The sequence below is a fragment of the Ornithorhynchus anatinus genome, chromosome 12 (genome assembly GCF_004115215.2).
Source record: "Ornithorhynchus anatinus isolate Pmale09 chromosome 12, mOrnAna1.pri.v4, whole genome shotgun sequence".
Lineage (NCBI taxonomy): Eukaryota > Metazoa > Chordata > Mammalia > Monotremata > Ornithorhynchidae > Ornithorhynchus > Ornithorhynchus anatinus.
Genome location: NC_041739.1, coordinates 52250033 through 52263005, shown reverse-complemented (window position 1 = coordinate 52263005; position 12973 = coordinate 52250033). Strand labels below are relative to the sequence as shown.

Sequence of the window (12973 nt, the reverse complement as noted above, 5' to 3'; positions counted from 1 at the left end):
CCTATGACCCCTCGTATCTCAACAGGGGAGATAGGAGAAAGAATGTGAAAATGATAGAAAAGCAATAGAAAAGGTCTGTAGAGCAAAATGTGATTACCTTTTCATCTTGAGCCAGTGTTGACATTCTTTTTTCAAATTTATAAATTTGGGGGATATGAGTCATCTGTGATGCATAACTTTAAATTTAAAAAAAAACAACCCTTGTGGGGAGTGACTGATAACTTTGAAGATATAAACGCAAGCCCCCAGACAAGGCTGCAGCTCCCTCCCAGAGAATGAGCCCATTCAGTTATTTTTTACTTTGTTTATTTAAAAAAAAAAATTGCCGGAAAACATCTGGAGAAATGTCATCTCTTCAAAAATGTCCTGGGAAAAAGTCAAACACAGCAAAATCCTGCCTTCACACGTGCCACAAAGTAGAGATTAGCACAGCTCAATAATAACATCTTCTTTGACCAAAGCTGTTCAGGAGATGATTTTCTTTTCTAAATCCCTATGGTTAGTGAAGACTGAAAGTTTTCCAGGATGAGTTCTTTTTCTGGTAGTGAGGGAGTGAGAATTGGCGTAAGAGGTTTTTTCTTAAGCAATGGACTTTGAAAAAATAATAAAAGAGCAAACACTCCTTAGGGTGAATAAGAACATAAGAAATGTCATCCTGGGTCAGAATAATGGTCCATCCAGACCACTGGTCATTCATTCAGTTGGATTTATTGAGAACTTACTGTGTGCAGAGCACTGTACTGAGACCCTGGGAGAGTATAATACAACAATAGACACATTCCTTGCCCACATCGAGCTTACAGTCTGTCTCCAACCATGGCCACGCAGGATGCCTGGAGGAAATTGTAATGGTTGGTCTCCATCAACTATCCCAAAGATCAGAGATTGACCTTTCACTATCCCTCTTTTTTTCTTTCAATTAATAGCTATGCCATCCCTAACCTTGTCTTCCTAAGTCTGCAACATTTAATCAATAGGGTGTGGTGTGTGCAGAGCACCATGCTAAGCACTTGGGAAAGTACTTTTGAGTAAATCACCACTGGCACCCTGTTGTCAAGGACTTTGTAATCTAATAGTAGAGGAAGGAGGGAAGAGAGACTGACAAACAAAATGCTTACAGACACTAGAGCTGGGAGAGTTAGATAAATAAGTGTAAATTAATGTGCAAATGTGCATGAAATGCTAGGGTGTTCTTTCTTCAATGGAGGCGGTTGGGGAAAGCTTGTTTGTTTCAATTTTATTTTTAGGTTTTTGGATGTGTGCCTAACATTATAAATTCTTAAACATATTTTATTCCTTTTTGGGTAAGGAAGGCAAATACAAACAGTTTGAAATCCTCCTAGTCTTTCTCCCGAAAGTTCCTGAACCTAACTGAACGTTGCCTGATAAGGGAAAGGTTGTTAGCCATCTGGGGCCACCTACTTTTAGGACTCCTAACAAGCAGCAAAACACTGCATGTGGGACTTTGGAATTAACCCTGTGCTGCCCCATGTAGAAGAGATGATGGAACTTGAAATGTTACTTTCGAGGGTAAATTTGACAGATGTCTCCAGCTATCAGTGAGCCGGCCTCAAGCCTTCTCTGGTTTGGGCCTTTGCATCTCAGATGGTAAAATTGCTGCAAATGAGAGGAAAGTTTAAGTGTGTGGATACTCACCCCTCCTACCCCCATCTATCCTTCAAGGTAGTAGTAATAATGGTATTTATTGGGCACCTACTAAATGTAGAGCACTGTACTAAGCTCCTGAGAAAGTACAATAGAAGCAAGACACACGATTCCTGCCCACGAGGATTTCCAAAGACATCACTACCGGCAGCACTCACCATCTGTGAGTGCAAGTGAAGCCGAGGGAACTGGTAAGGGACCAGGATCTTTTGGCACCCTGTGCATTTGTTAAAAAATGGCTTCTCTGTTGCTTGCTTATAGTTCCAGAGGAACTAACAGGAGCCAAATATCAGTTCCTACAAATTTTTTCAACTCTTAATGTAGACATAAAGCTTCATTCAAGAGTGTGCTCTTCAGGGTGAGCGGGAGGGTTCACGTAGCAGATTACCCAGAAAATTTAACCCGAAAGCTCTCTTTTGGCCTGAATTACCTGTAGGTTTAAGGTGATGGATTTGTTTAGGCCAACTGTTGAGAGAGAGAGTCCATTTTCAACAAGAAAAATATTACCTTCCCAAGTTGAATCCTGCAAATAAATGGCTTAGGGATGCTGTAAGGATTTTACAAGGTGAGAGTGAGTAGCTGCGGGTTCCAGCAGCTTTGTTCCATCTGCTTGAGAAGCAGCATGGCATAGTGGATAGACTACGGGCCTGGGAGTCAGAAGGTCATGGGTTCTAATTCCAGCTCCACCGTTTGTTGTGTGACCTTGGGCAAGTCACTTCCCTTCTCTGGGCCTCAGTTACCTCATCTGTAAAATGGGGCTTGAGTACAAGAGCCCTATGTGGGACAGGGACCAACCCCCAACCCAACCCAATTATCCTGAATCCACCTACATCGCTTAGTATAGTGCCTGGCACATAGTAAGCACTTAACAAATGCCATAGTTATTATTATTGTTATTATCTGTGAGCCAGTGGTCTATGAGCAGTGGGGAACAGGCCATGTGCCTCTTGCAGGCCATGATTTTCAGGTTAGAAGCCACTCTGAGGAGCTTTTCCAAGCAGGCGTACCTGTGTGTCGATAGTTCTCTTTGAGGATATTTGCATTTTTAGTGTTTGTGCTTTTTGCTCCAGTTCCTTATGCCCTGCCTACTTCCTCACAAATGGTTTGAAATGGAAACCAGAGCCCATGACGTTGCCTCCATTTTGACAAAACAACTATCACAGCAGTCATGTCCCACAGCCCATCTCTCTGGCTAGGTTTATTTCGCTCAAGCAGCCTACCAACCTCCTTCCCCACCTCTTCCATGGGGAAGCCAGAGAAGAGTGTCTCGAGGAGGTAGTCGGGGCGGGGTTGGGGGCAGTCTCTCTGGAAATTTCCTTGCCAGCAGGAGGGGTCCATAAAGGGGCTGACTCTTGCTGAGTGGGAGGGGATGATTAACATGGTGTTTCTCTCCCTTTCCCTCCCACCTCACCACATTCTTCCTCAGGAGCGACCACCCACTCGCCCAGCTTTACTGCCACTCCATAATGGAGCACCATCATTTTGACCAGTGCCTGATGATCCTGAATAGTCCAGTAAGTGTGTGTGTGTGTGTTCATGGTTATTTATTCTCTGCAAACTCAGGTTGTTACTCAGCAAAGTGCTAATGCTGTTTTTCCTCTGCCCAGGGTAACCAAATTCTCAGCGGCCTTTCCATTGAAGAATATAAGACCACACTGAAAATGATCAAGCAGGCCATCCTAGCAACTGACTTAGCACTGTACATTAAGTAAGTTGAAAGGAGAAAGCATCTCAGGAGAGAGAGGCATCAGGATCAAATAAACACAAAGAATCAAAAAAGCCCCTATTAAGTATAAAAAGAGCAAGACAGTCACTATAGTTGAAAATAGATAAATTGCCATGCTTCCAGGAGCGCAGAGGGAACAAACATAATCGATGCGTGTCCGTTTGGAGGCTGAGGGTTTGGTTTATGTGTTTCCCAGGCCCTTTCCTTCTCCTTTTCCTTCCGGGTCCAGGTTTTTGGTCTTTTTGGTGTTCACGTCTACTACCTCCTCCACCAGCTTTAAAGAGGGGAATGAGAGGAAATTCAAAGCAGGTCACTTTGGTCCTTTCTTATCATTCTGGCAAAAGGTTTGGTGTCGACATAGGACATTAAAGCTGGTAACTAAAATGGGGTTTGGTGATTTCTAATCATCACCAATGGGATGCAGTGAAATCTGTTTGCATTCTAATGCAGAGTGTTTCTCTCTCAAAGACCAGTGTGGGTTTCTGGCTACCATATGGCCCTTAAAACATTTCCTCATGCCTTTTCAGCAGTCGAAATCAGGTTTCAAAACACACCATGCATTCCCTGTGAGACCCACACCCAAGATACTGTACCTGTTCTCCGCAGGCCGGAAGCAGGATGCTTTATCCCAAGCAATTGGCCGTAAATTGCATCCCTGCTGTGTGGCAGATGTTATTTGACATGCAATTTTAGAGGCGGGCAACGATGTACATCTCTTTTGGGCAATAACACATCTATGGAGTTTTGGACCTACTGGGATTCTTCCGGATGAGAGAAAAATTTATGACCTTTCTTAATTAACAGTCTTCTACAGATTAGGTGAAATGTCCTGCTTTTTCTGGGAAAAAGAAATCTCAGAGGAGAAGTGAGAATAAGAATAAGTGAGTGTAAGCACAGATGACTCGGAGCCAGAGTTCTTTAAAATGGTCCCCGTCCTGAAGACGTTCCACTTAATGACATCTGTGTTTCCAAATCTCCCATTGCTTTGCACGTATAAGGGAAATGTTTTTCAGGTGGTCTGGCCACAACTAGTTCCAGAAAAAAAAAGAAATCCACAAGCACTTTTTATTTTCCTGGGTTATTTTAATTTTTGTTAGGCAACAGGATGGCAGCTTAGGGAAAGGTGGCCTCTAACCTGTATTGCCTTCATTGTTTTCCAGGAGACGGGGAGACTTTTTTGAACTTATACGGAAGAAGCAATTTAACTTGGAAGATCCCCTGCAAAAGGAACTGTTTTTGTAAGTGACTGGTTGAAGCTGGGGGTCTTGGAAACAAGAAACTTTTCTCCTTTTCCAGTTTTAGTCCAACAGCATTGGCATTTAATAGGATTGAGGCTTAATATCAGGCTGGCCCAATTCTGACGGCAGAGCCTTTGATCTATCCATCTGTGAGAGGTTGGTTTGCTGAACTCCAGTGAACAGCTTTTGTCCAAGAAATGGTCTCATAAGGTGGGTAGGACAATCTCATCATCCTTTTGCTGCTCTCATTGTCTTGGAGAGGAAATAGCGAATCCGAGCCCACTAACATGTTCATCGTGTTGTGAATTAAAGGCCTACTATGTGCTAAGCACTTTGCTGATTTCTGGGGTAGAAACAAGATAATCAGATCGGACCCAGTCCCTGCCTCTCACAGGGCTCACGGTCGAAGCAAGGTAGATTAACCCCATTTTACAAATGAGAAAACAGAGGCATGGAGAAGTTACCCAGCAAGCAAGTGGTGAAACCAGGCCTAGAACCTGGCCCTTCTGGTTCCTAGTTCCTTGTTCTTTCCACTAGGCCAACCAAGTGCTTGAGGTTGATGTAAATAGGCTAACAGCTTGCAGATAGATGCATTCGTTGGTGTACTCTCCCGTGCACTTAATACAGTACTCTGCCCAGGGGAAGTAAGTGATTACAATTGATTATTGTGTCCCTTGTGTATTTCATTCATCTGGATGAAAAAATGAGAGCATTGGGAAAATACTAGGGAAGACCACCAAGCTGGAGATACTAACCCTCTACATCCAGGTGTGGTGGTTTTGTAGAGTCTGACCCCCTAGAGAGGCTGATACCTGCAGAAAAAGAAAGTTAATTGAAGCCTCACTTTTCCCAGTCATTTTTTTGTTTGTTTCTCTGCCAAGGTGGCCAGTACCAACATCATTGGCCATTTTGGGTGATGACCCTATTTATTTTGTTAATGAGGTGTATATCTCCTTGATTCTATTTATCTTGATGATGTTGTCTTGTTTTTGTTTTGTTCTGTTTGTCTTTGCTGTTTGTCTCCGCCGTTTAGACTCTGAGCCCGTCATTGGGCAAGGATTGTCTCTGTTGCCAAATTGTACATTCCAAGCGCTTAGTACAGTGCTCTGCATGTAGTAGGTGCTCAATAAATACTATTGAATGAATGAATGATAGATCTCCCTTAGAAAACTCATTCGCTCCCATGGCTTCAGGAACCACCTCCTCGTAGATGATTAGAGGATTCCAAAATCTAGATGATTCCAAAATCTACCTCTCCAGCCCTGACCTCTCTCCCGCTCTGCAGACTCACATTTCCTGCTGCCTTCAGGACATCTCTACTTGGATGTCCTGCTGACACCTCAAATTTAACATGTCCAAAACAGAACTGCTCATCTTCCTATCCAAACACTGTCCTCCCCCTCTTTCCCAGCACGGTAGACAACATTACTGTCCTCCCTGTTTGATGAGCCCATACCCTCGGCATTATCCTCAATTCATCTCTCTCATTCAAGCCACATATTTAATCTGTCACCAAATCCTGCCGGTTCTGCTTTCATAACCTTGCTAAAATCTGCTCTTTCCTCTCCATCCAAACTGCTGCTATGCTGATTAAAGAACCTACCATATCCCACCTTGACTACTGCATCAGCCTCCTTGCCGACCACCCTGGCTCTCCCTCTTCCAGTCCTTACTTCTCTCTGCTGCCCAGTGCATTTTTCTACAAAAGCATTCAGTCCATGTCACCCCACTCCTCAGGAGCCTCCAGTGGTGCCCATCCACCTCCACACTGAACAGAAACCCCTTACCATTGACTTTAAATCGCTCAGTCAGCTTGTCTGCTCTTACCTCACCTCTCATCTCCTACTATAGCCAAGCCTGCACACTTTGCTCCGCTAATACTAACCTACTCACTGAATGTCCATCTCGCTGCTGACTCCTAGCCCACATCCTCCCTCTGGCCTGGAGTTTTCTCCCCCTGTATAGTCAATGGATCACCACTCTGCCCACCTTCAAAGCCTTATTAAAATCACATCTCGTCCAAGAGGCTTTCTTTGGCTAAGCCCTCATTTCCCCTACTCCCTTTCCCTTCCCTTCTGACTCCCTTTTTTTTTTTTTGCATTTTGATCTTTACCCTCTAAGCACTTGATAGTCACCCCACTCAGCGGTTATGAGCATTTGGTATTTGGTAAGCACTTACTAAGTGTCGAGCACTGTTCTAAGCACTGGGGTAGATATGTCAATTAAGTAGTACACAGTCCCTGTCGTACATGGGGCTCACGGACCAAATAGAAGGGGAACAGCTATTGAATCCCCATTTTATAGATGGGGCAACTGAGGCAGTGCAAAATTAAGTGACCTACCCCAGGTCATACAGCTGGGAGCTCCTGGGGTCGGGATTAGAACCTGGATCCTCTGATTCACAAGCTAGTGCTCTTTTCCCTAGTCCATACTATTTTAGTGTCTGCCTCCCCATCTGGACTATAAACTCATTGTGATCCGGGAATGTGTCTCTCAACTCTTGTATTTCACTCTCCCAAGCCCTTAGAGCTCTGCACATAATAAGCACTCATACATACCATCGATTGACTGATGGTGTACTTAGGTGTGCATGTGTCTCACAAGAATAATAATCATTGTGGTATTAAGCATTTACTATGTGTAAAGCACAGTGCTGAGCACTGGGATAGATACAAAATAATCCAGTCAGTCATAGCCTCTGTCTCACTGTCTGGGGGGAGAGATAAAAACGGGTGTTTAAGTCACATTTTGCAGATGAGGAATCAAGGCATGGAGAAGTTAAGTGCCTTATACAAGATCAAACAGCTGGCAAGGGACAAAACCGCGATTAGAACCCAGGTCACCTAACTCCCTGGCCTGAGCTCTTTTGACTAGCTCACACTGAACCATTTGGAGATCACCATTGAGTAAATACCAGCTAGACTTCCTCATCCAAAGAGTGAGCTCCATAAGGAAAACTCAATATAACGTTTGAGCTGATTTTAGGACTCAGTTTGGGGAATATTCATTTGGGTAATCAGGGACAGCCTGGTACATGGCTGTTCTCCCTCCTGTTTAGGTGAGCTCCATGTGGATTATCTTGTATCTACTCCAGAGCTTAGTACAATGTGTAGCGTATAGTAAGGGCTTTAAAGGGGGTGACATAAAATTGGAAACAAAGACCGAAGGCTCTGCTGAAGACAGGGGGTTGCTGATGTGGGATAATTTCCAATAATGATAATTGTGGTATTTGTTAATCAGTGGTATTTACTGAACACTTACTGTATGCAGAGTACTATACCAAGTCCTGCAGAATTGACAGGCATGTTCATAGCAACCCCATTTTTTTATTGGTATTTGTTAAGCGCTTACTATGTGCCAGGCACTGTACTAAGCACTAAGGTAGATATAAGCTAATCAGGTTGGACATGGTGGATGTCCCACATGGGGCTCACAGTCTTAGTCCCTATTTTACACGTGAGGTAACTGAGACCCCGAGAAGTGAAGTGGTTTGCCCGGGTCACACAGCAGATGAGTGGCAGAGCTGGGATTAGAACCTAGGTCCTTCTGACTCCCAGACCCATGCTCTATCCCCTAGGCCACGCTGCTTCTCAAAACCTTGTGTCTTTGCTCCTAACTTTGTCACCCCTACAAACTTCAGGATGTTTGATGTGATGTTGAAATTTCCTAAGAACACACAATCTCATTGCTGCAAACATCTGCATCTTTGTCTCAACAGAGCCATGCTGATGACTGCGTGCGACTTGTCTGCGATCACCAAGCCGTGGCCAGTGCAGCAGCGGGTGGGTTGCTTTCTTAATTTACTGTTTATTTGCCAGCAACACTGATGTCCATCACTTGCAAACAGTTTTTGGGCCGGTTTAGCCATTAAAGGAACTTTGATATTCAGACAGCAGGTTCAGCAGATGAAGCAGGTGAAGCAGCATGGCTTAGTGGATAAACCATGGACCTGGGAGTCAGGAGGTCATGGGTTCTAATCCCGGCTCCACCACTTGTCTTCTGTGTGATCTTGGGCAATTCAGTTCACTTCTCTGTGCCTCATTTAGCTCATCTGTAAAATGGGATTGTGATTATGAGCCCCACATGGGACACGAATACAATTTGCTTGTATCCACCCCAGCACTTAGTACAGTGCCTGATACTTAATAAGTTCTTAATAAATACCATTATTATTATTATTAAATACTGGCTTGGAAGAGACCACTGCTGCAATTTCATTTAGAACCAATGTAATAAAATGGCAGTCTCATTGAATTTTCTAGCTAAACTTGAAGTTTTTCAGTTTTAGGCTGAGCAGCTAGCTATTTTTAAATAACAAATTTGGTCTAGTCTTTTTTTTATTATTTCTTGGGAGGGTTTTGTTCCCTCTTCCCGTTAGGACTGTCAAATCTGTTGCTTCTGTATGTCTTTTTAATTCAAAGCAGGCAGATTTTCCATTTGTCAAAGGATTAAATCAGTCAGTGCTATTTATTGCAGATAGCGGAACTGGTAGCTGCTGAATTTTTTGACCAAGGAGACAAGGAGAGAAAAGAGCTCAACATCGAGCCAACAGTAAGTAGGGGAGGCTTGTGGGTGGTCCTTAAGCCCTAACACGCAGCTGGGGACACATGGATTTTCTGGTTTGTTTCCCAAGACAGCACCAACCTCTCCTCCTTCCTTCCCTTTATTCCCTCACTGCAGTTGGTTTTCCCTAAGGATAACTTCAAGGCACCCCAGCAAGAGGCAAAGAATCATTCCAATAGGCCATTTCCAGGAGTTAGAATTGGATGTGATCTCTTTATGCACAGTGGCTGTGTGGGCCGCCTCTGCTAAACTGCTGCTTTGCCTTCAGTTTAGAGGAGCTAACACCCATCGTGTCCTTTAAATGAATGCAGATTTTTCTTCTGTTTTCAGGACCTAATGAACAGAGAGAAGAAAAATAAAATCCCGAGTATGCAAGTTGGATTCATAGATGCCATCTGCTTACAACTCTACGAGGTAGGTAATGATAATAATGATAATAATTGTGATATCTGTTAAGCCTTTACTGTATGCCAGATACTCTACTAAGCCCTGGGATGGATACAAGCAAATTGGGTTGGACACAGTCCCCCTCCCACATGGGGCGCACAGTCTCAAACCCCGTTTTGCAGATGAGGTAACTGAGGTGCAGAGAAGTGAAGTGACTTGCCCAAAGTCACACAGCAGACAAGTGGCCAAGCCAGGATTAGGACCCACAACCTTCTGACTTCCAGGCCCTTGCTTTCTCCAGTACACCATGCTGCTTCTGTCATAGTAAGCGCTTAACAAATACCACTATTATTATATGGGACATGTACGCAAGAGAACACAAACACACACGATCAGATTACACCATGAATCATTGTCATCTTGGCAGATTGCTACTAGCCCTGATCAAAAAGATGCAGAATAAATTGAATGTAGTTTACTTATCTCATGTTGGAACAGATGAAATGTTTTGTGGTGAAGATAGATTTCATGCCACTTGTCTGCTGTGTGACTTTGGCAAGTCACTCAACTTCTCTGTGCCTCAATTTCCTCATCTGTAAAATTGGGAAGAAGACTGTGAGTCCCAAGTGGGACAACCTGGTTACCTTGTATCTACCCAAGCGCTTAGAACAGTGCTTGGCACTTAGTTAAGCACTTAACAAATACCATCATTATCATCATTATTATTATTATTACTGAGTCTATGGATAGCCCATTTCATAAGCTGCTCATTAATTCGTACACTTATATAGATCTACCCTAAGTGCTAGGGCAGATACAAGATAATCAGGTTGGACACAGTCCATGCCCCATGTGGGGCTCACAGTCTTTATCATTATTTTATAGATGAGGTAACTGAGGCTTAGAGTAGTGAAAAGAAGGTCACACAGCAGACAAGTGGCAGAGCCAGAATTAGAACCCAGATCCTTCTGAGTCCCAGGTCCATGCTGTATCTATGAGGCCACACTGCTTCTCAACTTGCTGCAAAGATAGGTAGACCACACTGACCAGTTACAATGCAGAATTATTTTAACAAGCCACGGGTAAATTTAAAAAAAATGCAAAAAATCATGTTCCAAAATTTCATTTTTAAACCACTCTCAATGTGAAGTCTAATAATGGCCTTAATCTTCAGTTTCTTGATTGCCCCATCCCTTGTGGAGATATTCATCCTTATTCCTGGGAATTTTGGGCTTTTCTACTGACAGAGATGTGTCCAATTTTGACCATTATGCTGGGTGTGAGAGAGGATCTATTTTCTCTTTTCCCAGAGGTGTCTAGCCTTGTATTGAATTGAAATTAATAACAGTAAATTGTGTGAGATTATTTACAAGAGAGATTTACTCATACACCGGGCCCACTTCCTTTGGATTGAGTTATGCTCTTTTGCTTATCCTTCAACTTCCTAGAATTCACAATTCCTCTGATCAGAAGTGGGGGCCCCCTGCTTTGAACAAATAGCATCTAATTTCAATATTCCTAGCTCAGTAAGGAGAGAGCTGTCTCCCTTTGTCAAGATTAGCCTTCACGTGTTGAAGGTTCCTCCACCAGGCCCGAAACCTTAGACTTAGTTTTGAGTTCGCCAAACTTCTAGAATCACCCTCAAGCTCTCCCGTTCATCGTTTGAGTCTCTCTCCTTTCTCTAGGCCCTGACCCACGTATCCGAGGGCTGTTTGCCTCTGTTGGATGGCTGCAGAAAGAACAGGCAGAAGTGGCAGGCTCTCGCAGAACAGCAGGAGAAGAATCTGATCAACGGAGAAAGCAATCAGCCCAAACGGAACTGAGGAAACTGTTGAAAGATAACTCAGAGTTTAAGTTTACAGAGAAGATGCCATAGTTTTGTAATACTAAACCTTGTGGAACACTGAGCAGATTTGGTGTATACTTTGTCACTGCTGTATTTGTTTTACCCCTGGTTTTTCTCTTTTGCACAACCTTTTAAGAGCAGAGCATGCACCATTTTTAGGTAACCGCTGCAAAGTCTTTTGTATATTTCTTTTGCCACTTGAGTGCAAAGTGCACTCACCGCAGTCAAGAGAAGGCAGTTCGCATCATCATGTCATATGGAAAGGTACGAGTTAAGTTGGTCTGCTGCCATGGAGAAACCTTTGCCTTTGAATTCTGCATATGTATAATTGTTGCCGACTGTCTTAATGAATGTTGAGCATCTTTTTTCCTCGTGATGTAAAGCCAGGTTCTCTTCTCTCCTGCTGAATAGATTGAAGTGTGAGAGATGGGGAGGAGTTGATTGATTGACATGCTGCAGGGATTCTGGATATTCCTGCCAGTCTTGCCTTTCGTGCACACCTGCATCTTCACTGGCCCCTCTTGGAAATTTTTGGAGTGTTGAAGACTGTGCTGTGAGTCAGCTGGCATCTGGGAGGACTGTGAGCATAGAAATAGAGGACTGAATTAATAATAATAATAACGATGGCATTTGTTAAGTGCTTACTATGTGCCAGGCACTGTACTAAGTGTTGGGGTGGATACAAGCAAATCTGGTTGGACACAGTCCCTGTCCCGCATGGGGCTCACAGTCTCAATCTCCAGTTTACAGATGAGGTAACTGAGGCCCAGAGAAATGAACTGACTCGCTCAAGGTCACACAGCAGACAAGTGGCAGAGCTGAGATTAGAACCCATGACCTTCTGACTCCCAGGCCCAAGCTCTATCCACTATGCCATGCTGCTTCAACTGGGATGAAGGGGCAGAGGAGAAGGGCAGAGCAGCAAGTTTCCTGTATCTGTGGTACAGTATCCAGGCTGTTGGCTTCAAAACCACTGGAGAGAATACAAGGGGAAAGCTCAAGAGGCCAAGCTATTGCTGGTAGTCGGCGATATGAGCCAATTCATTCAGGGCAAAAGGCAGGATTTCTCTGTGTCCTCTGCAGGTGGAGAAGGGAATCATTTCTTCAGGAGGCCTCCCTTGGGGCAAAAGATACTCTTTCACGAACTTTGGGGAGCAGAGATGTTGATGCTGTCTTTTGTGGGAGGGATTATAATCCATCCTCCCGCCTTTCAGTTCTTCCTCTCCCCGCACTGTGCGGTTTTATGGCTTGCAGCTCAGAACGCAGTTGTGAAACAACAGGGAGAAGTGACGGTCCCGTATGAGATGGGGCATTTAGGTTCGATGTAAAGCTGTGCTCTTTATGCCCCTTTGGAATGGGCTGAAAGGCCCTTAAGCAGACCCGAGGGGACAACTGATGGCATTGCTGACAATGCACAGGAAAATAAAAGAGTTGCCCCGGCATGGATAAAACCCTCAAGTTGGGTAGCTAAACTAGGGAATCAACCAAACCTGGAGCAGCTCTGAGGCTGGGATTTTTGTTCCCGGGATTTGAAGGGTGTTCCTTAGA

The 12973-nt window shown here is 44.0% G+C and overlaps 1 protein-coding gene across 3 annotated transcripts in view; it reads left to right on the top strand.

Annotated features, from left to right (window-relative positions):
* PDE5A (phosphodiesterase 5A) overlaps nt 1-12100 on the top strand; it is a 99605-nt gene extending 87505 nt beyond the window's left edge. For all 3 annotated transcript variants that reach the window (XM_001512530.6, XM_007672989.4, XM_039913742.1), the window contains exons 15-21: nt 3092-3179; nt 3273-3373; nt 4552-4629; nt 8348-8411; nt 9106-9180; nt 9523-9606; nt 11265-12100. In XM_001512530.6, the coding sequence (XP_001512580.4) occupies nt 3092-3179; nt 3273-3373; nt 4552-4629; nt 8348-8411; nt 9106-9180; nt 9523-9606; nt 11265-11402 (628 nt within the window). In that variant the 3' untranslated portion in view covers nt 11403-12100. The remainder of the gene's footprint in view (nt 1-3091; nt 3180-3272; nt 3374-4551; nt 4630-8347; nt 8412-9105; nt 9181-9522; nt 9607-11264) is intronic.
* The last annotated feature ends 873 nt before the right edge of the window (nt 12101-12973 follow it).